This window comes from Haliaeetus albicilla, chromosome 13 (assembly GCF_947461875.1).
Source record: "Haliaeetus albicilla chromosome 13, bHalAlb1.1, whole genome shotgun sequence".
Classification (NCBI taxonomy): domain Eukaryota; kingdom Metazoa; phylum Chordata; class Aves; order Accipitriformes; family Accipitridae; genus Haliaeetus; species Haliaeetus albicilla.
The window spans coordinates 36,572,171-36,599,412 of NC_091495.1; the positions used below are offsets into that span (position 1 = coordinate 36,572,171).

Here is a 27,242-nt window from a genome sequence, read left to right on the forward strand (position 1 = left end):
CTTGAACTGGGGGCACCAAAACTGGACGCAGTGTACCAGGTGTGGCCTAACAAGAGCCAAGTAAAGGGGGATAATCTTAACCTTAACCTGCTGGCTGTGTTCTTGCTGATACAGCTCAGGAGATAGATTGCCTTCACTGCTGCAAGGATACACTGCTGACTCAAGTTTAGCTTGCTGTATACCAGGACCCCAGGTTCTTTTCAGCAAAGCTACAATCCAGTCAGACTTCAGCCTACGTCTCTCTTGGCATTTTCTACCTCATGTCCACGGCTTCACATTTACTCTTCTTAAACTTCATGCAATTCTTGTTGCATAGGTGGCTCTTCTTTGTGGCTTATTTGCTGTCCTCCAAGTTTGGTATTACCCACAAACCTGGTGATGATGCATTCCATCCTGTCACCCAGACAGTTTATACAGTTACTGAGTAGTATCAGATCCAATACTGACCTTGAGAAACTCCATTCACGACCAGCTGCAAAGTTCAGCTTTGAGCCATTAACCATTACCCTTTCAGCCTGGCAGTTTAGCCCGTTTTCCACCCATCTTGCAGTCCACTGATCCAGACCATATCTTTTCAACAAGGATCTTCTGGGAGATTGTGACAATGCCTTGCTAGAATCATATAGATGATATGATGCCCAGAGCTCTCCCCTCATTAACTATGCAAGCTGTTCCATCACAGAAGCTAGTCAAGGTTGGTCAAGCATGATTTATCCTTAGTAAATCCACGCTGTCTTTTCTTAACCACTTTCTTGTCCTTTGTGTGCCTTGAAATAGCTTCTACGAGGACTTATTCTACAATTTTCCCAGGGCCTGAATTAATAATGACTGCTCAGTATTTTCTGGATCTTCCACTTTATCTTTTCTGTAGATGGGTATAATATTTGCCCTTTTCCAGCCATTCAGTACTTCTAATCTCCACGACCTTCCAAAGACGAGACAGTGGCTGACATCATTGCAAAACCAACTCCCAACATGGATGCACCCCACCAGGTCTCCTCTATTTATGATGGAAAATAGAGACAATTTTTGAAGCAATGCTAATATTAAAAGACATTGTCTAACTGGGAGTTGAGTCCTTTTGGATGGGTGCAAACTGAATTCGAACAAGGTATTATGAATACATGGAGACTGAATAGCAAGAAAATGGCATATGATTTGAAGTCAGTGTTTTCCACTGTGGCTTTGGAAACAAACTGAATATGCAGGTTATGAAAACTGTCAGACCTGAAAAAAGTCTTATGAGCAAAACAGGCTAGCATTTATCTACTTATTAACAGCCACTATATCATAAAAGCAAAAATGAAGAAGGAGGTTTTATATGTATTTATAAGTTACATAACTTTACAAGACAAGCATTCAGAGGTAGCTAAAATTCTTGCTCACAAGACTTGCCAACAACACTACTGTAGAAACAGGAATGACTTGGTTATTTTCCTCTCCAGTGTAAATCACATCATCTTGCCACTGACAAATGAAAACTTCAATAATTGTACTTCTGTTATTAAAGACATTTCATACGACATGCCTAACCACAAATCAACAATGGTATGATATGACTATCAGCTTGGCTTTACAAAAAGAGAACTACAAATAACAGAATATTGAAGCAAAGGAATAATTTTTTTTAAGTATTCTGAAGTTTTTTGCTTTGGTTGTTAATCCTGGGTTTTATTTGGAGTGGTACCTCAAAGGAAATCTCATTTTCCATAGGGAAAATCAGGTAGCTTAAAATATTTTAACATACTGCTTGATCTATCTGAAAAATTTATCCAGTTTTTTCCATTATAAGAAGTAATGGATTACACATTTCCTACCTGCTTTCCTGTCTGCGGTAATCTTGCTGCTGTTCTATTCTAATCATCGGCTTCACCATTCCTCGTTCGGCTGTGCTGGATGCTGATGATGTCCTGTCACCATCAAGCCTGCTGGTGCTCTAATTCAAAACAGCGGGACAGGTGCTTAGCATGCAAACACTGGATTAGCCAGTATTTGTGCTTGGCACTATTAAAATGAAGTGTCAATGTGAGGCTTGAAAAGAGATGGGAAAACAGAGGAGAAGAGTACAGCAGAGAATCCAGCAGCTCAGCAGGTGTTTTCACCCCAGCAAAGCATCAAAGAGCACACTTGCAATTCAAAAGCCAACAATGGCCAGCTAGGAGCAGCTATTTGTTAATGCATTGCAAGAACATATAATGAAAATCTCATATGTCTGTATTTAAAAGTTGCATAGTTATCATTACAAAGTAAGAATGAGTTGTTAATGAAAACTTTAGCTAAGCGACATGGTTAGACATGTTAACAGATCTAAAACTGACTATGCTCCCCTGCCCTGCTTCTGCCATAGCTCCAAGTGCTTCCATTATTGATCCATGCCATACTTTATCCTGTTCTTAAGGAAAGTCTGATCTGCTAGACAATATATAATTTTCCAAGACAAGAAATGGCAATTCAAACTGCAATTTTTTATGTACAATTTCGTTTGTTTTCTTTCAGGTGTCACAAGTTCCTTAATAGGAAGCTTTTAATTTATGATTTCCCATTACATGAAACCCTATCAGGAAGGGGAAAAACATGCTGCTTTAAGCAGCAAAATATATAGCAATTATTTTCTGTATAAACAGTTGAAAACAAAACATCAGTAAAATATGAAGTGTTTCCACATTTCCTAATAAACTTCTCAGACTAAATGATTTGCTTTGACACAAGAAAACCTACCAAAAAGTGCATCTCGGAAAAAGAGTTTAAACAAAAGTTTTTTCAGTACTGATGTGCCAATCCATGAACTACTTTTTATCACCAGGCCTCAGAGAACTTTCATTATTGTTACCTCTTTTCCAAATAAAGAGGCAAACTCATAAGAGTAACTGTTAGAAAACAAGTGATTCACCACTGAGTTAACAAGATGTCATGCACATTCTCAAATGGTACAACTCAAAAACAAAATAAATCTCCCAAGCTTCCCTAGGTCCACTAACAGTATTTTTCTAATGAGTCTGAAAAGAATATGAGGTATGCTATATAATAATGTTGGAAACTCCAATTCTGAGCAATTTTAAGGCATTTTAATAGTTTACAAAGTTTCTTTTTTTTCCCCCTTTCAAAATGCCACTAAATAAATTCCTATCAAAGGTAAAGAATGCATCCAAGATAAAAGAAAGCACTGTCACAAGCAAAGCTACAAAGAGAAAAACTGAATCAGAAGTCTGTGGCAAGAAAAAAAAAATTAAACTAACAAATATATTCAAAAGCTATCAGAATATTATTAATGTCTACACTGCCACACCAATATCACTAAATTTCTTTACAAGTATTTCAATTTGATAATAGTAGTAATAAAACATAAAAGGAAATGCATTTCTGAGAGGACTACTACATTTCATACCGCTGAAATAATTCATTCTCTCATTTCAGCTGAGGCATGTGATCACAGCACCAAGAAAGGCATTAACCATTGTGTTATTTTGCTCTGTCTGTTTGGACACGCAGTTTGGAAAATGCAACTCTGGCACAGAATTTATTAACAGAAAGACAGTGCAGAAAACAAGCAAGAAAAGATTATCACCTCATAAAATGTTTATAACTATGACTGCAGAGGCAGTTTGTTTAGTCAATGTTTGTACACTAGCTCTATTGAAGTCAGAAGTCACATCCATTAAATTTTAAAAGCCTAGTTAAACACCCTTTCACATTTTATACAAAACATTTGTTTACCCTACCACAGATGCCTATAGCCATATGCTACGTACTTAAGATAATGATGTATAATTTCTAACAGGAATCCCTACTTGCATGTAATCTGCCTTCAATAGGTCAGTTTGGGGAGAAACTGGTCTAGGCTTGAGGAATTTCCCTAAAAGAAGCTACTATTCTTGGCATGGAATACATGTCAAATGCTAATACAAATTTAAACAAAACAGTTTTGTGGAAAAACAAAACAAAACAAAAACCACCAAAAACCCCCATGCTGCACATGATACCCAAGCCCACCCACAAAAGGAAATGGCTGGGGAGAATGATGAACTGGCCGCACTTTACCAAATGCTACTGATGTTATAATTTTGACCCAACTTACACATCTTCTTTTATTTTTTATTGATAATTTAGTCATAATATAATACCTTGCTTGCCGGTAATGCTGTTCCACTGTGAACATCTCCCTCCAGATCAAATGTGGTTTCCTGTACAGCTCTAAAAACAAGGTAACATTTCAAGTACTTTTTAGAAATTATATTGTTAAATACTTAACAAACAAGGAACAGAGTAGCTAAAATTAGTGAATTAAAATTCAAGAGGTATACCATGAGTCCAGTTAATATCCACGTTTTAAAAGGGGTTATCAATTCTTTATAGAAAAACACTACAAATATTTATACAGATAGTTTCCTTTGGGAAAACAGATTCTTAGTTATATTTTTTTCCCAATCAAGCAAGAAAATATAAATATGCATGAACATAAATAATGTAAATATAAAAACACATAAAAATACGTTCAAGGTATTGTATTCACTGCAGTAGACTTGCTACAATTTTTTGCTCAGCTCTGCAGTACAAAATGTACAACAATCTTGATAATGTAAATCATTCATAAATCATAGTAATACATTTTATTATCTGGTTATTCTGAAGATTTAAAAAAAAAAAATATTTGATTGTTCCAGCTGCAATAGCCCTTTGCCAGAGATTTTGCTATCCAGGTAAAGCTCTGCAGTAGTGCAGTGCTTTGCAGTTGACTATGTGAACCTGTGAGAGCATTTGATTATTGATCTGCAGGCTAGATGTAGAATGAACTCAAGATTTAAGCAGTTATATTATATGACAGCTATAAGGCTGGAGGTCTTCCTGCAGACAGATCCTACAGCAAGCACACAGTGTACTACCACATTAAAATAAAGTGGAGAAAAAATAATAATGGTTAAAGTATGCATCTGTATTAACTCAGCAGAAAGACCCTCTTTTCCTAGGTATCCACTCCTTTCCAAGCCGCTTTGTTTCTTTTCCAAACCACAGTATACTATAGTAGTAGCCTCATTTGGACCCAGAGAGGATGGAAGATATGATGGGTTTTTTTCCCCATGCTATGCAGTCCAATTTTAAGATTGTTTCTCCTGAACATTTCTATAGCCACTGAACAGAATACCTGAGCCCCTACAAGTCACTAAATCCATAATCAATATTTTTATTAGGCACCTATCAAAAATATGAATATACAGAGAAACAACAGGGTGGACTTCTGGACTGTTAGTCCTTGCAATACAGACCAGAAGATAAGTAATCACGCTGTAAAAAGTGGTTACTATATTGAGACATTTAGTTCCCTATCTTGACAGTATCATTTCATGACTACCCTACCTAATTTCCAAATCCTTCTAGTGCAATTTTAAAAGTTACTATCTGAGAAAAAACAAAAACCAGGCTCTCTGAAAACATTAAGCAAATTCTTTACTTTTCCTGGAGGTTGGATGACCTTTGAAATACATTATAATGAGGTGTTCCACTGTTTTTAACACAAAAGCGAGCATCAGGAAAACTTGTCTGAATACTTCATAATGAAAAAGACACCTGCTAATCCTAAAAAAAATCACAAGGTGGAGCTCAAGTATTAAAACAGTTATATACTTAAAAGCAGCTGCTTGGAATTCATTTAAAGTCACACTCTAGTCACAGGCTGTTTATAATGCGCTCATTCTCTATTTTTTCCAAAGGCTCCCCCCTTCACCTCAGTGGGAAGAAAATGAATTTTACTCACCCAGTTTTGTGTCTTGGACCTTTGACCATAAGACTTGCATCAATAGGTCTTTTGGGAATAATATGGTCCTGAGTGGGATCCACAAACTTAAATACATGAGATGACCCAAACTGAACCTTCATTCCACTTTGCAGCATAGTGGTTTCTGAAATACGCTGACCTTCCACGTAGGTTTCGGCATCAATGCTTCTTGGGGTTACAGTAACAACTCCGTCCATATTAGTGAGGTCACAATGATGAGGCTGAATTCCTGGACCAAATAACTGGAAATAGAATTAATCAACATGAAATAAACTAAATTATACAGCAGCAGAAATTAAAACAGAAAGATTGAGCTGCAGCTTATCCTATTTACAGACTAGTAACTTTGCTTTCTTATGAATTTAACACAGATGAGTGGTGCTAAAAATCAGTTGAGTTTCACTTCAATTTTCCTTGCAACAGAGATAATAAAACACACATTTAACTAATACGTGCAGCAGAAATCCCTTAATGAAAAGTTTTTCACTTTTTTGGTCATATGCTGTTCAGAACTGTTTTCTTCCACTTGCTGTTTTGATGTGAAATCTCACAATGCAAGTATTTACAAGTCAACTGCTGCACTGACGTGGACCCAGGGTGCTGTAAGAGACTCCCTGGCATGAACTTCATACAACTACGCTTGTTTTATACATTTAAGAAATACTACCTCACTCAAAGGGGTTGAGACTAGGACTTGAAAGCCATTAAGCAGTTGTGATAACACCGATAAATACCATTTGATCCAGTGATGAAAAAGAATACCCCACTTTAAATAATGAAACCCTTATTTTCCTCATAAAGCAAGAGAGAGAAAATAAAATGAATCAGAGAGTTACGACCATTAACATGAAACTGCAGCAATATTTTACCCTTCTAGCTTTGAAGGGTATTCACAGAATATTTTACTAGTTTCCACAATTACACTTAACTGACCAGAGATCAGATCAGTTCTGTCATCTGAGTCTGCTTTTTTTCCATACCTGAATGGAATTGTCATCAAATTTTTCGGTTCCAACTTCAGTGACACTTAATTGTAGACGATAGAGCTTTGGCTTATCTCTGGAGTCAGAACCATCTGTACAGCAAGTGACAAATGTTAATTTGCAATTTATTAAAGTTCAAATACACTACTATTGCAACTCTACACTACTGCAATTTAGTTCAGAGTAGCAGTGTTTACCTAAAAAGTAACTGAGTGACATTCTTTCAAGATTTGTTGGGAACTCAGTTGTTCATTGTCATGTAAAACCACTGAAAGTAGACAGAGCCCACTCAGAGTGGCTGTTTTCTACAAGTGCAAAGAGCAAAGTAATCAAGAACTACTATTCTGAACATACTTCGAAGAACTTTCTCTGTTTCCTTAGTACTTTAAGCAATACATTTTTTGTTAATCTCTAAGATTTTATATGGGTTTATCAATATGGGTTTAAAAGATTTAGAAAATAAGATATCTGTAGATCTCTATAGTAATATTATTTATTGATCTTACTAGAAGTACACATTATCAGCAGTATCTACTGACAGACGGCCAACACACCAAACTTTCCCATTCATCAGATACTGAAATAGGGCCCTATTAAAAGAGAATGTTACAAAGTGTTTACCTATGACAGCTTTAGTCTTGATATACAGGACTGCAGCACTTCTGGCCTTATCTTTATAGTCCCATTGACCTGTATTTTCATCTCGCAGAAAGTGAGGTCAAAGAAAGTTCATCTTCCTCCTCCCCCGCAAAGAACATTGTCCAAATAGAATAAAATTTCAGAAGATACACCAGATGCAGCACAGGGTTTAGCTGCTGCCTTCACAGGCTAACATAGATGGATTTTGGCATACATATAAGTCTTCCTTGCTTCCCAGAAAATACCACAACTTTAAATACTATCAGATACTAAACTAATACTGCCACTTCTGACTTCCCTCCAATTTCTCCTCCAAAGGGAAGATGAAAAAAAAGGGAGGCTGCAAGACAAAGAATGTCTTACCTGTGGACATGAACAATGATTTCAAGTCATCCCCAAAAAGCATTAGAGAATATTACTAAAGCCATGGCACATACAGTGATACTGCCTTCAGTAGGACATTAGTCATCTTCGAATTTTAAATGAAAGTCAATATAAACAGAACCTCCATAAAACTAACTGTAAACACCCAGCATTATTATAAGGACGTTAAAAATTAAAATCAGAATGCAAGCCATTTAACCATAAAATTTCACTTAGTCTATGAAGTCCTCTATCAGTCCTTCAATGAACATTATCTAAAGGAACTGAAAGTCAACAGCGCAGAGAAAATTTAACCTTTAAGAACTATACACTGATTAAAAGCAGAAGATAGAAAGAAAGGAAGGCAACAGTACAAAAGAACAGAAAACACATAGTGAATGGAGGGGGGAAGAAGCTGGGTATCAATGAAGAATGGTACCAACAGAATTTTACATGTTTCTGACATGGGGAAAAAATATAATAGGTGCTTCTAGTAGTAAGCTTCTCCTGGAGGTGTTGTGATGTTATTGGGACATAAAGACATCAGGAAGAGACAGTCCATAGACTAGTACTACAAATACCAAAGTTAAGTGCTGATACTATAGTAATAACCAGTTATTTATTATTTAGAATATATTTAGAATCACTATTGTTAATAGTAGTATGTCATCCATCACAAAGGAAGTATTAAACGTAAGAGCACTCAGTCCTCTCGACATTTTTCAGGTACAGGGATAAGCCTTTTAAATCCCAATATTTGACTTGATAAAGACATACAATATCACTGTACACTAAAAAAGGTAATGCTAATATACTATCTTCAGCAATTTAAACTGTGTGCATTTTTAATACTTAATGATACTAATCAGAAATTACAGAGCTGTATCTTCAATGTCACCAAATGCAGACGTGTAATACACTACCAAATACATTTCGCTGCTTACCCCCAATTCTCTGAATTGTTATTACGTCTCCCCACAACTTACACGTCAAAACTTAAGAGTTGCTCCTTCATTTATTTATTTATGAATCCAAAAGCCAAACATTTCCTCCTCCCATCCACATCCCAGTTTGCTAAAACTGGCACCCAAAAGATACCAGATTCCGTTTGGAGGCAAGGACCCTTATTCAACATGCAAAAATACTGGAATTTCAAAAGTCAGTGGCACAGAAGTCAGGGTTAGTTATTTAGGGCTTTTGTTCTTAATTTCTTATGGCACTTTCTCCTAAGCCCTTTTTATACAGGTTAGAGAACAGGCTTTACAGTCTAGTGATTTCATCTTTATACTAAATATATGCCCCCCCCGCCCCGTATTTTTTCATTTTTGTCATCTTAAGAAGAAAAAAAAAAAAAAAAGAACTTAAAAAAATTCCTACATATTTCTGAAATATTCTGTAAAATACACAATAAAATATTATCTTTTTCACATGTTTATTTAAGATAATTTTGGAATCTCATTCCCGAGTTCAACACTTTTGAATAATCAATCAATACCGAGTTCCTGCTAATAAACGTTTACCTCAAACCACTGTATATCCTCAATATAGGTGCATGTCACGTAAAATGTGCTTTCACATAAGAAATGTATTTTAGTATCACAGTGTTTCTGCTGAGGCAAATTAAGACTGTTTTGTTTCTCTGGAGTGTCTAATATAACAAGAAAAAAAAACTTACTTTAAAACCACAGCACTAGATATAAACTTTTTTTTTTTTCTTCCCAGGAAAATGAGAAAAATTCAAGGAGTTACCGAAAGTCATTTGGAACACACACATAATCACCCACCAGTAAAATCCCATTTCTACAGTAAAAGGTATCTTAATCTTGAAGAGAATTACTACAAATTCTAAAAAGGATGAAAGGCCTTTTTCTTCTAGGGGAGGGATGCAGGAGGGAAGGAAGGTTGCATTATACTACAGTCTTGTATTTCCTGTTTTTCAGCAGCTGGAAGCTGGCCTAAATGTTGTTTGGAATGCATTCTTCAACTCGCTGCAGCAGGATACAGATTCTGCCATACCTATGGCAAAGTCCCTGCTCCCCAAACCGTGACAGTCCAAGGAGGCTATTCTTAGCTTCTAAGGACCAAACTTTAAAGACTTCTGATGGTTCCGAAAGGCAGTACATACAATCTAAGTCACACGAGTTAAGGTCCAGAATTTGCAGGGGGAGGGAATAATACATCTGGGGGTTTTATCTGACACAACATTAATTTTCTTTTAATTCAGAAATTTGAAAGATCGAAGTTCTCAGAATGGTGGGCATTAATAAACAATGCAGAAGAAGCAGGAAGAGGCATAAGGAAAATGTATGAATTCTATACAAACTTGTTCATTTTATATGTGTGCGTAAGTAACACATGGCATGGAATAAAGATGGCCTGTATTCTATTTATGGCACCCATGACTGAATAACATTAGCAGAGCTAAATAGGTACATAAAACGTCTTTTTTTTTTTTGGGGGGGGGCGGGGGTAGGTTTAAGCCTAGAAAATTGAATTGGAATATGCCTCCCAGATGTGCCTCCAAAACACAAGCTGAAGAAGCAAGAACTATGATTCAAGAGACCAAGTCAGCCTCTACTGCATACATTAAACTTAATTATCTAACTGAAAAAGCTCTTCCCAGTGACATCATATGAGGGTTTGAATAAACTTGGTACAGTTTGCATTTGAAATAACTTTCATGAGTTATTTTCCTCCATGACAGAAGTACACATACGAAGATACATAAACGTCTGTGTATACTGCCTATCACAGATTGAAACCTTGTATTTCAAGAGGTAACCCTCAATCAGAAAGCAGACCTTATCACCAAAGACCAGGCAGGAAACAGTGTTTTTCAAAAGCATTAAAGCATGTAAATGTACAGTACAAACCACTATAAAACACAGAGTGTGAAGTAAAAAGATGCACAGTATATTACTATAGTGACCTATAGTCACTAGTGAAATTGTTTACGTAAAATCTGTGAAAACTGTGGCTTTCTCTCAGTTTCCATGCTAAGGATGCAATGTAAATAGATTTCATGACTGGGTTTATGCAGTTACGAGTCAGCATTCACACTTCAAATACCAGTGTGTGCTGTGTAGTGAACTGAAGTGAACAATCACTGTAAGCACATCAACTTAGTGATTCAGAATGCAAATGTGCATTTTTCATCAACAGAAAGAGACAAGACAGGCTCTCTTCATGGATATGTATTTTAAATGCATTACTTCACCACTAAAAGGTAAACCCTACACCACTTTGGAGATGGCAATTTTAAACTGATTTCACTAATCCAGTGCTTGAAACAATGCTGGGAAATAGTATTGACTTAAAACCAGAAGATCAGATCATAGAAAACAAGTAAGCCCAAAGCTGAACAAAAACATCCACACAAGGAACTGCACCTATTGACTTAAAAATCAGTTAAATCCACATTTGAAAAGCATCACATTTCCTGAGTGCTAAGAATTTAGTCAGCAAGAAGTTTAAGAGATTGGTGGGGCAGATTTGAAATATCATGTCAAATTCAGGAGATAATTCTGTATTAAATTTCAGACAAGATGTGCTCTTTCAGCAGAAAGAGCCAATAGCAAACATTTTTGGTAAAGGAAGATTCAGTGAGGAATGTAACAAACAACAAAGCTCCTTCAAACTAACATGTAAAAGTGTTACCACATACCATACTGCAGTTCTGTTCTCAGAAGGAAGGTTGGCCAGGGAAACAACCCTGGCCAAGGCTTTCAAGCTTCTCCAACCTCCTGCAATTATTCTTTCCAAGTTGTTATACCTGCATGTTCTCAGCATCTCCCATTGCTATCAATTCTAAAGCTCAGGGTTGCTTTTTTTGTGGTGAGGCAGGAAGAAAAGGCTTAAGGTTTTGCCTTTTTTTTTTTTTTTTTTTAAATGCTTTATAATTTTTTTTCAGGCTTCTAGGATAAATCTCAGAGGCTCACATCCTTAAAAAAATGGCTTTTTGTCACTTTTCTCAGCCTTTAAATATTATGATTGAACAACTGAAGTTAGTAACATCCCTGAACTCATCAGCAACCATATTTACAGATAACATAGACAGCATCAGCTATTTAAAGTGCTGCCGTATCTCACTTCAGTCTGTCCAGTCTATTCCTATTACTATCAGATTCACCTCAGTTTATTGGTTCGTTTACGTGACTTGGAAGACAGAGACAATCGCTGACTGCCACATTTACAGCCACAAGCTACTGAAGTGCATCCTCTACCATACTGTGCAGAATCTGATCTTCAGCCTATAAAAGTCATACAACCAGCAACATCAGTAGCTGTGGAGAAGCAGAAAAACAGGACATACTTCCAGCAGCAAACTTACTGAATTTGTGCAATTGCACAGGGCATGAAACCAAAGTCTGCCAGGTTCTTCTGCAAGAATATAAACAGCCAATGTTTTGACAGAAGGACATTTCTACTGGAGTTATTTCTGTAAGTACAAGTATCCCAAAATGCATTGTGAAAAAGACCCCTTCTTCACACTTGTGAGAAAGATTTAAGAATTTAAGATTTTAATTTTTTTTCCAGTGAGATGCAACCAAATTTCAAGCTTTCTACCCAATGCTCAGGTGTACCTGCAGAACTCGTCTACGCTTATTAGTTCAGCACACTCTACAGAACTTTTCTGCTTTCTGGAATAATGACATTAATGAAATGGAAGTCTGAATTCATCAGAGGTGAGCACTGGAGGCTTAAGTTTGAACAGAGTTCTTTAAACCCCAGTATTGTACTCCACAGCCATGAAAGGGAGAGCAACACTGACAGACATACAGTACTTTCATAGCAGTCTAGAAAATAAAATGAGGAGACGGACACTAACAAACTAAGAAAAGGAAAAGGTATTTTGGTAGATACTTCATGATGAAGAAGAAAGTGGCTTTCTATTCTTGTCTATTTGGCCAAACCAGGACGTATCTGCACATTACTCTAAACTTTAAGGAGAATCAAAAGATCCCTAATATTTGTAGGTTAGGTTATCAATTTCAAATGCTACAGATAAAACTGAACAAGATATTACTGTCTAATGTGGCTAAATCTCTTTGATGTACACCATTAACGTTAGACAAGACTACAAGCCAGGCAGTAGAAATACCAAAGGATGCTATGGGCCACCACAGAGCAGAAAGTGAGGTCACTTTACCAGTGGTCCAAATACTATTTCACATAAAAATCATCACAGATTTCATCTACTGCATCAATGCCATCAAACACGGAAAAGCACGATTAACTTCCATGCCATTTACCCAATTCGCTTTTTCACTATGAATTCTGCAAGCAGATGGATCAAAGAACGTTTTTCTTTCTACCACAATACTGCTTGTAAACCTCCCTATGAAATTTAGTTGTTAGCTGGAAGGTTGAACTCTTTTAGGTGGTAGCACATTCATGATCTTTGTTCAGACAGAATAATTAAATGGCAGCTGACAAGACAGATGATTACTTCACAGAATCAGTCCCTTGGAAAAAAGTAAGATAACCAAGATAGCCTTTCATTTGTCAACAAGAAACAAAAGATTTACAGCCAGCGATGTTTTTAGTGACTAATGAGAGAACAGTATTAAATATAGCGTTACCTTCATAAGCGTGATAGTTGTAGTAGGCAAAGTGATTCCTTCTCCCTGGGGTTAGAAACACATGCAGAGGACCCAGGTGAAGGCAGTACCAGCAGGACAGATACCATGCAGAACATGCGGAAGAGGGCAGGAAAAGAAAAAGACAGGAAAGGGTGAAACTGTAGCCAGACAACACTTACTCAATTTCTAAGGATGAAGTGCATTAAACTCTTTCAACTTTAGAAACTGCATAAAGACATCAGTATTACAAAGCTACTGAATGGAACAATCCTTATTGTTTAGAAAAGCGACAACAAGCTGTTAGAAGAAAAACATGAACAATAGGTCAGTCCCACAGGCAACGTGCAAAGGCTTAGTACACAGCTTTGCCACCTGTGGCATTTCAGATTGTTTTTCCTCTCTCAGTTAATGGATGTCTTGCTCCACTGCCCAAGCACAACGTCTTAATACTAAAGCAACTAGACTCCACGAAGAGTAGGAGTTTAAAGCACAAGAAAAGAAATAGAAAGTACCATTAAAACGACCCAAAATATTAATATGCAAATCAAACCTCAGCATATAGAACACAATGTAAAATACACTTAATATATTATGTGTACTGCTAATTTCATTTGGGGTTTTTTTGTTTTGTTCTTTTTAAAATCCACACTATTTGACTATGAATTTAAACTTTTGTTTACAGTTCTGGTCAAAGTTTTCGGCACCAATTTCCAACTTTACTTCCCAAAAGGTAAACAACCACACTTCAAATTGTAAATCACTTGTCTGGACACCTGAACGTACCCAAGTTACACTCAGTAGGAAAAAGAGCTGCAAATATGAAGACAATAGAAAATCAGAGTAGAAGCTGTATGTGTTTTATCAGTTGTTGTGCTATAAACAATCAAGCTCCCCTGGCTGTTCCTAGATCATAAAGTTAATTGTAAATTACAATGTAGCCCAGACAGTTGCAATGATGCCAAAATAAAACCCAGCCTTGCTAGTCTGTTTGAAGGTTCCATACAGGCTGAAAGTTGTTTAGCAAATAAGTTCGATTTAAAAATTCATGTTCTTGTCCTTGTAAAAATGTATTTTTCATGTATGGCACTGTCAAATATATCTTACTCGGTATGCCACAGTATACTTCTAAATGTAAACCAAAACAGATTTAAGCAGTGCTTTTTCTGGTTTCCCCTCCAAGTCACAAGATGACATGTTAAACCATTTTACTTATTACCAAGTTTTAAACCCCAAAATCCGAAGGAAGACTGAATGATTTTTTTGGTTTTGAAACAAAACTTCATTCTTGAAACCATGCTAGTAGAGACAAAGTCATAAGTCAATAATTTTTTTTTTTACTCCAAATATTTGCTACTGAAATTTCGGTATTACAGCAATATGCAGCTCTACTTCTAGATAGCTCCAATTCAGAATCTGACATCAGAAGAACAATTGATGTGCCATTCACTTACACTGCCAACAGACTTTCTTGTACTTCCAATGAAAGTCTTATTTTTGGAAAATCTAAATGACTATGTAATAATGGAATTTAGATTATTAGATAACCAGAATTCTTACCTGGGCTTAATTCTACCAGGTATGGTAGTTTCTCAGGAGGAAGGCAAGAGCCATAGCTAGACCCGTCAACTCTTTCCTTCCCCTTTAATGGCTTTCCATCAGTTATTTTCTTGGATTTCTTTGGGACATAATCAGCAGGCCGCCTTTTCAACTGAAAGACTAGTATTCCTAAAACACAGTATTATACATCCTTTGAGTCTCACTATCAATGAACAATCACATACCCAACATCCATTAATTTGTAAGTGTTCCACTGGATTACTAAGTTCCTGACACTTCTTTATGCAGTTATTTTTAAGTTAAAACTACTTAAAAGATTAACAGCGTACTTCTCCACAGTGGACAATTCAGAAACTTTAGGATAAAATGGGGGGGAGGGGGGGAGTCTAAAGTTGCATTACCAGAAACAGTGCTGAATGAAATAGTAAATAACTCTAAAAGCACTTAGTATTAAAAGTGCCTGAAAACAAAGCACTTTAAAATATATGTTCCAATTTCTTACTTTACAGGGGTCCACACCACAGCTTAACAACACCCAAGGCACAAATCTCTTAAAGCTTTTTAGACATACCTTTATCACTAGGCCACTCCCTGAATATCTGCAGTGGACACTCATCATCATCAAGAATAGTTTCTTTAGCACCTTTATCATCAGAGTGCTGAGCACCAGGAGGCAGCATGACCTAGAAAAGAACCGTTATCAGTTTTCAGAGCTGTTAGTAGACAATTAGAACAGAAGATTCAAGGGTATCTCTTCTGATTATTTGTGTTTGTTTATAACAAGAGATAAAACAAAAGAATTCAGTAACTTTAAATGCATTTTGCTTTCCAAGACTTTTTCTAACTCTCTCTCTCTTGCCTCTTGTTATGGTTAAACCACACTTCCCAGAACACCAGATATATTTAAAAAGCAAAGGAAAGCAAGTTACACTTAACATAGACAAGACCATCTTCCAGTAAACAAAATTATTCCAATTTCTCAACAGCCAAGGGAAAGAAAAAAAAAACACAACAAAACCTGTGGAGGTTTTTTATTTTTAAATAAAACTTAAGTTTCCTTTATTATCTCACACTCTGGAATCAGCCTTTCATTTTGCTAATGCCATTCCACTAAGGCAACGTGGAAGTTATCTCTAGAAACGGCAAGACAAGCTGGCAAAGCGAATGTCGTGATACCTCCTGCATCCTTGTCTTGCCCAACCTTTACCTGACCTACACAGAGACTAGGGGCATGACAGGTGCTTTTCACACAATTGCTTCATGCTGCCTAGCTTTAAAGAAGAACCAAAACTAAGTACACTTTGGGAACGGAACCACAGACCATTCATACCTTTTACAGCTGTATCCTTACAAGGTAGAGGAAGGGGGGAACCTTGATTCATGAGTTCTGACTCTAAAGAAGACACAGCCTGTGATTTCATGCACATTTGCATTACTGCTCCCCACAGCAATCAAACATAAAAAACAACGACAGGCAGTATTACAGTGCGTGAGTACCTTCTGAGTTAAAGGTAGATCTTTCAAAGCTGAATAAAAAAATAAAATAAATTTTACTCCCTCATTTGTGATCGTAACAGTGTTATTTAAATTCACAGACAGCTCTATTTTAAACAAACTACTCAAAAGTATTCCCATCTCTGAACTATGACCCAGGTAACACCTTCTGAAGTCACGGAGCTATTGGCTACTGCACACTACTACGCTGCAGCCCTCAAGAGGCTTTCCACTCTTACTTGTCGCCTTCTCTCCACACCCATTTCAGCCTTAACTAAGTTCTCACAGATCCACCTCAAACATCCTTTCATCTTCTTCCAAGCAGGAAACAAGTACATTTAACATCAAAAGTATGTAATCGAGTCATTGGCCTTTCCCTAAAACATTTTCTATGCAAAACCTGGCTAAACATAGAACTAATCAAATTATCTTTAATTAGATTTTCAAATAGACAAGATATTATAAAACGAGGAAAACATTAAAATGTATAAACTGAAGGGAAACAGAAACACATCTACACTCAAATCTTATCTTGCCAAACCACTCTATTTCACATCTCAGATTTTAAAATCAATTATACCCACGGGATAATTTTGATTAGCTAATTAAAGTAACACTGTGTTTCAAGCCTTATTCAACAAGCAACAGTTTTTAAATTCCAAAGCCCTCCAGACAGAAGGTACCTAATTACAACACAAGAACTACAGACTACAGCATGTGTACCAGGGGCTGACCAATACTGGACTGGGGAGCAAACCAAAGAAAACCCAAAACCAGTGAAGTTAGAGGTAAAAATACATAGGTGCTAATACTTGATACTACTTCTGCCTTGCAACTTGGATGCGCATCTGTACTTGGTGCTGGGCTTAAGTAAACTAGACAGGTTAGAGAAGAGGGGTCCCAAAAACACTAATCCCCTTGTCCTCTCCACCAGTTACAGTTCCTCCCATGTCTCAGGAAGCGTGAGCTGATAACTCAGGCACACCTCGCCTAAAAAAAAAGTGCGTGACCTAACCTGCGGAGAGACACAAAACACCACATCTGGGCTTATGCAGGCCAGGAGGCTTCTAATTGTGACGAAGCCACTTTAGAAAACATATCTATGCTTTAGGTGAATGCTGCCTCAGTGTCACCCCCAAAGGTGAAATGCCTACATTTTAGAGTAACGGAAAAACATGGGAACAAGTTTATATTATGATTGTCTTTTGGCTTATGGGTAGAGATTTGCTTTCATTTTGAAAAACAGAAGATGCAGTTAAATATCCTTTCATGAATTTGAATCCATACAGACTGCTGAGATCAGGCACAGACATTTCCCTGGTTTCTGCAACAGTGTAGGAAATGGAGATGGGTAAAACCAGCTTAAGATCACAAGTCTTGGAAGCAGGCTGTCAGCTGACAACCTACAAACTGAAACAAATTCCTAACAGATAATTAGGAAGAATATACTCTGCTTCTTCATAATTGCATTCATGAGCATATACAAATTATCATAAAGTCATTCCAATCCATATTTATTCACTTAAAATGCAGTGAAACATGCAGAAAGTACAAGCTAAGAAATTTAAATTAAGTCCATAGCAACTTAGGTCTTAACTTCCAATGCATTTGCTGGGATAAACAAGTAAGAAAAGATAATACTCAAATATTTAAGCTGCCTGTGGTAAGTAACAGCTACAGATCAAGTTATCTGATCTAGCCTTAGCAAAACTTTCACACACAGACAAAAAAGCTATAATAGCTCTTCAATAAGCTCTTCTGTCATTTTAATGTTTTTTTAAATAAAAAACTCATATCTACTGTATGTTTTAATATATCTACTTATTCAAATGAACTAATCCTCCATTCTCCTTACAAGTTGGGAACACAGGCTCCACACATGCCTCTGAAAAAAAACCACCAAAACCAATGGAACTTGCTAAAAAATATTTAATGTCTCATGTCTGTAATGTCTATTTCTTAAAAACAAAACAAAACAACAGAAAAACCCCCAAAAACTAATTAGCATGAACTGCATGGTTTTGCTCAACATTACAAGAAGTTATTCATGCCTTATCCTCAAGTGAAAAATAAGAGCATGCTAAAACAAAAGTCTAACAAAGATTCCACTTTTAAGAGTTAACTGGTTTGCTGCATGCCTGAAGTCTTACGCCGTAAGTGAATATGCACAGGTAACTTGGAAGACTAGACTGTCTAATTAATTAGACATCTTGAGAGATGTGCAGTGAACCCAGTATTATTCAGGGAAACTCAAACCAAGCAAACTGAAACAAAACGTGTATTGGAACAAACTTGTATTCACTTGATTACATAGAAAAGCATTTTAGAAGTGGGCATAAAGGTACATCCTGATACACCGCAAACAAGGGTATGAAAGCAAGGAACTATCAGGAAACTGCCATTTACAGTAAAAAGTTGTCAATGGGAAGTGTTAAGAAAAATTCTTACAATGTTCACCTTTCAACTGAAACTTCAGAAGCGAGCAAACTTTATTACAGGTACTTATGCAGCCTTATAAAGGTCTTGCCACGTAACTTAAAATCTATCTTAATAGTTAAGTAAATGTCAACTGCTTAAGTCTTTTCTAAAGACACTTCACCTGCCACCCAAAGAGAACAAAACATTTAAAAATCCCAACCAATAAGAAACTGAAGTTATCCATTCCACTGTACACTGTTTTAAACCCAACAAAAAGTAAAGAATAGGAACATGTGCCAGACAGACTTGTATTCCACAGAACACTGTAAAGTGTCAGCAGAACAGGGGCAAAAGCCCCACCAGGGGTAAAGAACAGCTATGAGACGTCAGTGTAAAGGAGCACCAATGGCCATGACAGCTACGTAGCACTGTATTTGTGAGCTTCCAAAAAAGAAAAGAGTGATGAAAGACACATCAAGCTAAAAGCTAGGATATTTTAACATTTCAAGCAAGGAAAGCAACTTCATAAAATATTTGGCAAAAAGTAGATTTTAAAGTTAGGTTAAAAATACTCAACTTTATTAAAAAAGGAAGGATTATTGTATTTAAAACCCAAGCACTGTACCAGCAGAGGCGCTAAGAAAGGCCAAGCAGATTTCAGCAAACTACAATGATTTATGGTGAGCAAAACAATAAGGTCTTCTACACTTAAAGGTATAAAAAAGATCTGCTATTAGCCAATGAAGACCACTCACATATTTCAAATGTAAACATAAGCACACAACTTACATCAGTATAGAAACTTACTGTATGAAGACAATGTATTGCTCAGAAAAGACAAAATATTTTCCAGAAGTGCTTTCCAGAAAACTAATTTAAATCAATTTGCTTCACAGCAGAGACTTTGGTAATCTTTCCCAAGATCAAAGCAACATTCCTTAGACTATTTTCGGCATTAAACATCCCCACACAAGATCAGAATACAAGAGGAGGTGACGGAGACCACCACCACCACAACAGTGACTTGTAAAAGTTTCTCTGGTAAGTTCAATCAGTTGAATAAATTCCCTAAAATATAAATATTTTGTAATGTGTCATAATACCTTCTAATTCTGAACTAAACAGACTGATACAAAACTATCTTCCAAACTCAGTCACAATGTCTCTGCTGTAGCCCACAATTCTCTCAAACCAGCAGAAAAACGAGTGTCAAGTCAGCAGCCTATTTAATAAGATCAATGACTGAGAATCAAGAATTTCATTCATAGAACCCACAATATTAAGATAATTGTCATAATTAAAGCTAGACATAAAAAAATACTTCACAGCCAAAACTGAGAATCAATTTTTAATACGCTGTGTCATTAAAAAAACCCCTATTACTTACAAAATTATTCCCCTCTATAATAAAAATCTATGTAAAAAATTTTACGGTAGTGAAGTAAAATTAACTTGCACAGTTGGGACCCCAATTACAGGTTAATGAAGACAAAGATAAAATGCCCAGAATGTCATTAAGAATATGTCTAGAACTAAGACAAAACTGTTTAAACAATAAAAACTAAGATTAGTTCACTGCTCCAAAACTACAAAAGCACTACCACCGTATGGTTTCCTTATTAATAATTAGAACAACATTAGAGCAACATGTCAATTCCAAGCTAATTATATCACTAGAGGCTCTAAGCACAGCAAAAGTAGACACTAAGGTTACTCAAAGATATCATAAAAAAATAAATCAGAAAGCAACTTTAAGACCAAAGATATATCCACATCCTTCAGAGCAGCTAGAAAGTGCAGGGAATAGCAAATAATACAAGCTTCCTTACTGTTTTCCAGTGGCACTTTAAGCACTGGAAGGGGCAGGGGAAGAGAGCGCAATTTGATGAGACACATTTTTCCCTTTCTTTCATCATTTTAAGGAGCAACAAATCCAAGTTTATTAGACAAGTAACAGCCAGAAATGTAATCGAATATTGGACTCAAACAAGGATCAAATGTTTTCAAGTCTCACTATTCTCCTTCAGAAGATGATATGGACAGAAGTTTGTAACTTTTAATCAATACTGCCCATGGGACTTTTTGGTTAAGCCATACCTCTAAGAAACAGCAATTCTATACACTTCATTTAGAACTCCTAAAATAATTAAATTCTGAAAATAAGCGTAAGTTTCACTTAAGTCTTTTCTGATGTGTAATGAGGGTAAGCTACAATTGAAAGGCATAAGGCAACAGCATATAAGATACACCTTTTATAACGGAGTCCATCTTGGCACTTTTGCCTCTGAGCAGATGCTCTTCGTTCAGGGGAATAGTTTTGTGCACAGACAAATTTAGGTATCTGCAGGATTAACTATTAGTATATGTATCTGTGAACCATAAGCACACTTAGTGGTATAAAGTCACTGTGCCAAATACAGAAATAGGTTACTTTCCTTATTCATGTTTATCTATGTAGTAAGTAATAATTTAGCAAGATTGGAAGATTTAGGTTTTAAAAACAAAAAACCTGACAAATCACTTCAGAATTCCTGAGGCTGTTAAATTTAAAGCAAACGAACAAAAGAGTCACAGAACTACCAAAGTCTTTCCATTTAGTTTTAAAGCTACTGCAAGGAACAAAATCAAATATGAAGCATGAGAAGATTGTGACCTTGTAACTTCACTTACACGAGCAATACAATAATCCTTGGGGTTTTCCTTCTCCAGACCATATTTTTCCAGCGCTTCAATAACTGCAAAGTCTGCAGTATCCGTAGTGGACAGCAGGATTGTCTTGTACGGTATATTTGGTTTTAAACTGTCTGCATAAATTCTCAGTGTCCCACCTTGGAAACAAAATTTAATAAACAATGCTGCCAGAGAATAAAAGACAGACATGCCATTTATTATATTTCTAATGGAATAGAAAAATGAACCCCTTCAGAAATCATTTAGTCAATCCACTAATACAAGAAAAGTTACATAACATCCCTGAAATAAATTTGTCTCCACCATTGGTAACAACCTCCAGTGATGCTTTCCTAATTTCTCTAAGCAAATCTTTTCTCCAGTTTTTCACCATTCTTAATATTACCTGAAGTTAAAATGAAACAGTGACAATGCCTGGATGAAGAACTGACCTTTCCCATCTTGACAGCAAGTTTGTGCTGACCTTCAAGAATCTCCCCTCTCTTTAAAAAGCCCATTAAGATTTCCCTCAGGTGATGTTTTCTACACCTCTTAACTCCTTCACTACTCTTCCATGGACAGAATACATCATTTGAGGTTTTATCAGTACTAACATGGCTTCATTCATTCATTTAACACTGATGTTTATACAACCACTGTTGTTGTATCCCCCAAGAACAAGAAATACCTGATTATTGATATTCACAAGATCTACCAGAATCCTTTGTGCAGACCTGAACAATCACTCCTTGCCATCCTGTATTTGTGCTACTGGTTGCATTCTTAGTTTCAGGTCATTCAGCTTGTTCTTAGCAAAATGAATGACATTTATTTCAGAAGACTTCCTCAGTTTGTTGGTTTAATAAGTCTAATTCTGTCCTTCCGTCTTTCCCAGTTTAGCACTGTTAGCAAGATCAATAAGCATATTCTCTCCCATCAATTTGCCCATCACTGAAAGCTTTGACTTATGCTCATCACAGAATACACTCCTGTGGAATCTTACCTCTACAAATCCTTCATTGTAACACCATAGATAAATTAGCCATGAAGTACAAAGAATGTTAGAGAAAGCAGAAGTTAAGTCAAATTTATGGGAGTTGCTGGCCTTAAAAATACCCTCTCAGTGAACATTTTACTGTTTACAACTTAACCAGAAGAAATCTCAGTACCTGAGTCTGGTCTGCCATCAGAACTGCGAAATTCCTGCATTCTTTTCTCTAGCTTTTGCTGTCGCCGCCGTTTCATAACCACCTCGGGATTGGATATTGTGCGAGTGAAGCTGGTCTCAGGCATATCTTTGTAAACCTCAGCTGCAAGGCGAGAATTCTCACTGTGAAGTTAGTTGAAATAAAAAGAAAAAATTGTCATTAATGGCTTAAAATACACATATCCTCATCACTTCATAAAGGACAAAAGGCTAGTAGAATCCATACACACAGGAGATCAATTAAATTACTGCAAGATGGTTTCTACAAGAGCTTCACTTTGGCTAGGATTAACACTGTTCATGTACCCATGCTCACCTGAAATAGACAATAACCAATTTAAGTACTGATGGTTGCTAGTTTTCAAAGGAAAAAAAGGGGCCCTCTACCTCGGGGCGGCGGGAGGTGCAGGGGGGAAGAGGCATTAAAGAAACTTTACATTATACCCCCAACTTTAATCTGATTTACAACACTGCAAATCATACGGAAGTAGAGTTAGCATGTGTTTGTAATGCATGCTTTTTCTTTTGCTAATGGACTTAAATACAATTCTATTTTAATTTTAAAAAATTAAGATCAAGCTAAATAACAGCACTGGAAAGATCATGCTGGTATCTGAAGAACATTACAAACATATCCATGCAGAGCAGTACTACATATATGAAAAACAACCATGAACTCAAAAAAGAGAAAAATAAATAAATGAAATCAGAATCATTTAAGTTGGAAAAGACCTTCAAGATCATCGAGTCTAACCATCAACCATGCCCACTAACCCATGTTCTGAAATCGAGCTAAGCAGCTAAATTCTCTATTATATGTCAACCAGTCAACTAATTTCTTTCATCTCTGAGAATCTGTTATCAATTAATAAGTTTTCATCATACATTTTCTTTCTGAGTATATCCACCATTAATGATTTTTTTTCCTGGTGTATTACATATTGAAACCTACAGAATCTGATAAGGAGACAAAATTTAATTTAATATAGACCTTTCTTAGCTTTCTAGTTCTACACAGAGTTATTCATGCCTGACTCTTGTGCTCCAGTTTTCTGTACAAGGATTAATGGATGTCCTGCCCTGTCTCAAAAAATAAGACACAGCAGATTTGGGAGCAAGAGTTGAAGAACCTCGAAGACTGGCTACCAAAATACATCTCAGAGAAAAACAAACTGATAGTCAGGTGGTAAGTCAAATGCAAACAGCTACACGCACTAATTTTTCTGGCAAAAACCAGAACAATCAAACATAGGGAGAGGAATAAACCCACTCTAGAGTAAATGCTCAAAAATAAACATAGTGGGGAAAGTCCATGTCACCAAGCATGTGTCAGTTTCTGTACAAGGACAAAAGAGGTAGGAAAAAAACTTATTTCATGGTTTAAAAACAAAGCTTGCAGTAAAATCTACATACAAACCACAGAAATTGCAATCACATATTTTGGGTTATGATGCTATTGCACCCATGTCAACTACTTACTTTTGAAAGAAACAGCAAGTTATTTGGTAGAGAAGGGGAAACCTTTCAAGTAAGATGTAGGTTATATGAACTGATCACAGTTTAAAACACTTACATATCATCCCCATGAAGAAGTCTATCATCTTTATCTGATGCTTGTCGCAATGCCTCTTTTTCACGCCTCTTTTTTTCTTTTTTTTCTTTTTTTGAGAGAGTTCGTTTGAAATTCTGAATTACTCCCTCTTTTTCTTGTTTTTCGGGGCCATTACTCTGCGCCTTCTGAAATAAATGAGTTTAAAAAAACTTCCATCATTTTTAGTCCAATGAAAAGTTAGTATTGGTTTTAACTTTCCAGATAAGTCTGATTAAGACATAGTATCACTAACACAAAACCAATACTACAGGCAACAATACTCCATTACACAGGGATGGGACTAATACTCTCCGGAATAACGCAGAAGGCGAAAATAATTTCATATTCCAAAGCAGGTATGAACTGATTAAGCACCTTGTACTCAAGACAGCAAAGAAACAGCAGAAGTCTACTTGAATAATGCCTACTATCTACTTAGCCTCAAAGATTAACTGAAGGCTGCAAAACAAATTTCTGCCTTCCAGTAAAAATACTTCACAAAACAACACTGCGCTTCATCTGTTTAAGACAACTGTGTTGGAGCATCAGTTAAGAATAAACTGCAGAAGGAAAAACATTATAGAGGACATTTCCCCTATGGTGTATTTTTCCGAGTTGTCCTTCCAGTGTTCTCTTCTCCAATTCCTGCTCCTTGCAGACACAAGATACCTGTACTCCTAAGCTCATCTGCCTTCTGTAGAGAAAATAATGGAAGATGAGAGAAAGAAGGTGCAGGTTTTTTTACTTCTATCAGGAAGTGAAGAACACAGAGAAGGAAGATTGAAGATTACTTAATTCAATGAAAAGGAATAGCAAGTCTGGTAGATGTAGGGCAAGACATCATTAATTTTCTCTCCCCACCTCTAACATGGATGTATCCTGTAGTCAAAAGTATAGTGTAAGAATAGCTCGTGTACCTATATCCAAAATACCTTTAAAATTAACAAGCTCTGATTCCAAGAGCAAAAGAAATTTAGTGCTGAGCCCAAGATGAAAGACTTGTCTGAATATAGCCCACACTGAACAGTATGTTTTCCATAGCTATAAGCATCCAAGTTAGATATAATATATATAATTATATGAGCCAAATAAGTAATATAAAAAAAAGCTTTTCTATGGCTGATGTTCGTATGTCCCTCATTTTGCATTTGGAAAGGAAAAAAAAAACCAACAAAAACACACCTCCCCAAAAGGAAACTGTGTCCCATCAGTGTTGTTAAGAAACAGCGTGTTACCTAGGAAGGTAACAATTTTTTGTTATTTAACTCCCTCTGGCAACTCCCCCTTTTAAAGGTTCTGCAACAGGTAGGATTACCTCCTAGGTGTTTGGCATCATATGCTATTTGAGGAAATTCTTAATTCGTCAAATTAGAACAAAGCAAGCTCTAAGTTCTCTGGGCATTACATGCTCCAGTACTAGACAGCTACATGGATCAGAGCACCACAAGCCATCTGAAAGATCAGAATAATGCTGTGTTGCAAAGATGCATTTTAAGTATTTAAAAAGACTTGCTCCAGATATCAAAGGTCAGCAGCAGCAGTTGTTTTCAGGAATTAGAAAAGTAGAAATTATGTTTTGCTATATAAGCAAGTCCCACACATTTCAAAACTGCTGTTACCACTAGCATACGCCTTAAAGACTCACCTTTGGAGGAAGCGTATCATTTTCATTCTTGAGAACAAATCTTCCCTCTCGATCATCTTTGTTCCAGTTTAATTGTACAACAAGAGGCTTCTCATCTACATCTAATCTTCTTTCTTCTTCAAAAAATGAAAAGCAGTAACAGTTATTTGGCACCTCAAGAGCAAAGATATTTAAAAATAAGTTATGCTGTTAAAAAACCAAAATGTTTGCTGAACAGTACACATTGGTTGATGTTTCCCTGTTAAGTATAGGGACAGAAAGCCTGGGGAGGTAGAAGTACGTCTCCTTTCCAGCAACCAGCCTAAGTGTATTCCCTCTGTCTACATAAGCTAAAGGTCCACATAGAGTAGTGTTGCATACCTCCTCTGTCAGAACTAAGTCTGGGAACACAAGATTATCACTCAGGAGGAAAAGTTACATCTACAGTTACAATGTTTCAAACTTTATAACTTCATGAGGCTTCCAAATACTCATTTTCCTTATTTTAAATTTAACCAGTCTGATTGTGGCCCAAGAACTACTATTCTGGAAAGACTACACAAAAATAAACCAGATTACAAAATTATATAAAAAAAAAATCCATTATGCACATATACTAGACAAAACTTCATTTAGTGTATTTAGTGTATTATATCTATTTCAAGTATATGAAAAAATCTGAGTGTGGTTAAAAATATTAAACAAGTTTTGCCATTTGATCTCCCTTCTAGAAGTAGGAGACAGCACATATGCATAGCAAGACAATGATGTCTTTGCAGCTACAGTTTACTTAATGAGAAACACGCCTATTGAATGAGGTGCCTCTCTTATGAGCCACATTTTAAACATCAGAAACTTGCTCTGCAAAGGAAACCATTTCATTGTGACTACAGGTACAGTGCTAACAGACTTTTAAAGAAACCTAAAGCAGAAAAAACACATACTATTCATTGCTTAAATTAGTGATGACACATGCACTTTTCCCTAATCCCATATAATTCACATCGTCATCATTCGTAGACCATGAAAAGTGACATAAATTTCCCTCCTTTATCTCAAATTATTTTCAGTCTTTCAAAAGCAGAATTTAAGGTAGTTAAACCAGTTGCATAAGCTTCCAAAGTACAAAAAAAGAAAAAGCACAACAAAAAACTCGTTTCTCCTATTCCCGTCTCCACCACCACCACACACACTACCACCTTCCAACCTGAAGCCTTCTACTGGCGTGGAGAGACACAAATGCTAGCAGCATCAAAAGGATATTTAGATATCCAAGTTCTTCACAGGTAATGTGATAGGATCTGTTTAAGAAACGCAGTGGCTTCAAACAGTACTATGTTGAAC

The 27,242-nt window shown here is 36.4% G+C and overlaps 1 protein-coding gene across 26 annotated transcripts in view; it reads right to left on the minus strand.

Annotated features, from left to right (window-relative positions):
• The window catches only part of AFDN (afadin, adherens junction formation factor), a 133,168-nt gene that overhangs the window by 68,099 nt on the left and 37,827 nt on the right, over nucleotides 1-27,242 (minus strand). For 15 of the 26 annotated variants that reach the window (XR_011327566.1, XM_069800833.1, XM_069800836.1 and 12 more), the window contains exons 3-13: nucleotides 25,920-26,035; nucleotides 24,257-24,420; nucleotides 22,646-22,806; nucleotides 21,477-21,634; nucleotides 15,466-15,577; nucleotides 14,895-15,062; nucleotides 13,338-13,382; nucleotides 6,751-6,845; nucleotides 5,750-6,012; nucleotides 4,122-4,191; nucleotides 1,818-1,936 (exon numbers count right to left, since the gene is read on the minus strand). Coding sequence is in view for 25 of the 26 variants with exons in the window: in XM_069800833.1 (XP_069656934.1) it covers nucleotides 1,818-1,936; nucleotides 4,122-4,191; nucleotides 5,750-6,012; nucleotides 6,751-6,845; nucleotides 13,338-13,382; nucleotides 14,895-15,062; nucleotides 15,466-15,577; nucleotides 21,477-21,634; nucleotides 22,646-22,806; nucleotides 24,257-24,420; nucleotides 25,920-26,035 (1,471 nt within the window). In the remaining variant the exon portion in view is untranslated. The remainder of the gene's footprint in view (nucleotides 1-1,817; nucleotides 1,937-4,121; nucleotides 4,192-5,749; nucleotides 6,013-6,750; nucleotides 6,846-13,337; nucleotides 13,383-14,894; nucleotides 15,063-15,465; nucleotides 15,578-21,476; nucleotides 21,635-22,645; nucleotides 22,807-24,256; nucleotides 24,421-25,919; nucleotides 26,036-27,242) is intronic. The other 11 variants (XM_069800840.1, XM_069800834.1, XM_069800830.1 and 8 more) reach the window with 3 other exon arrangements.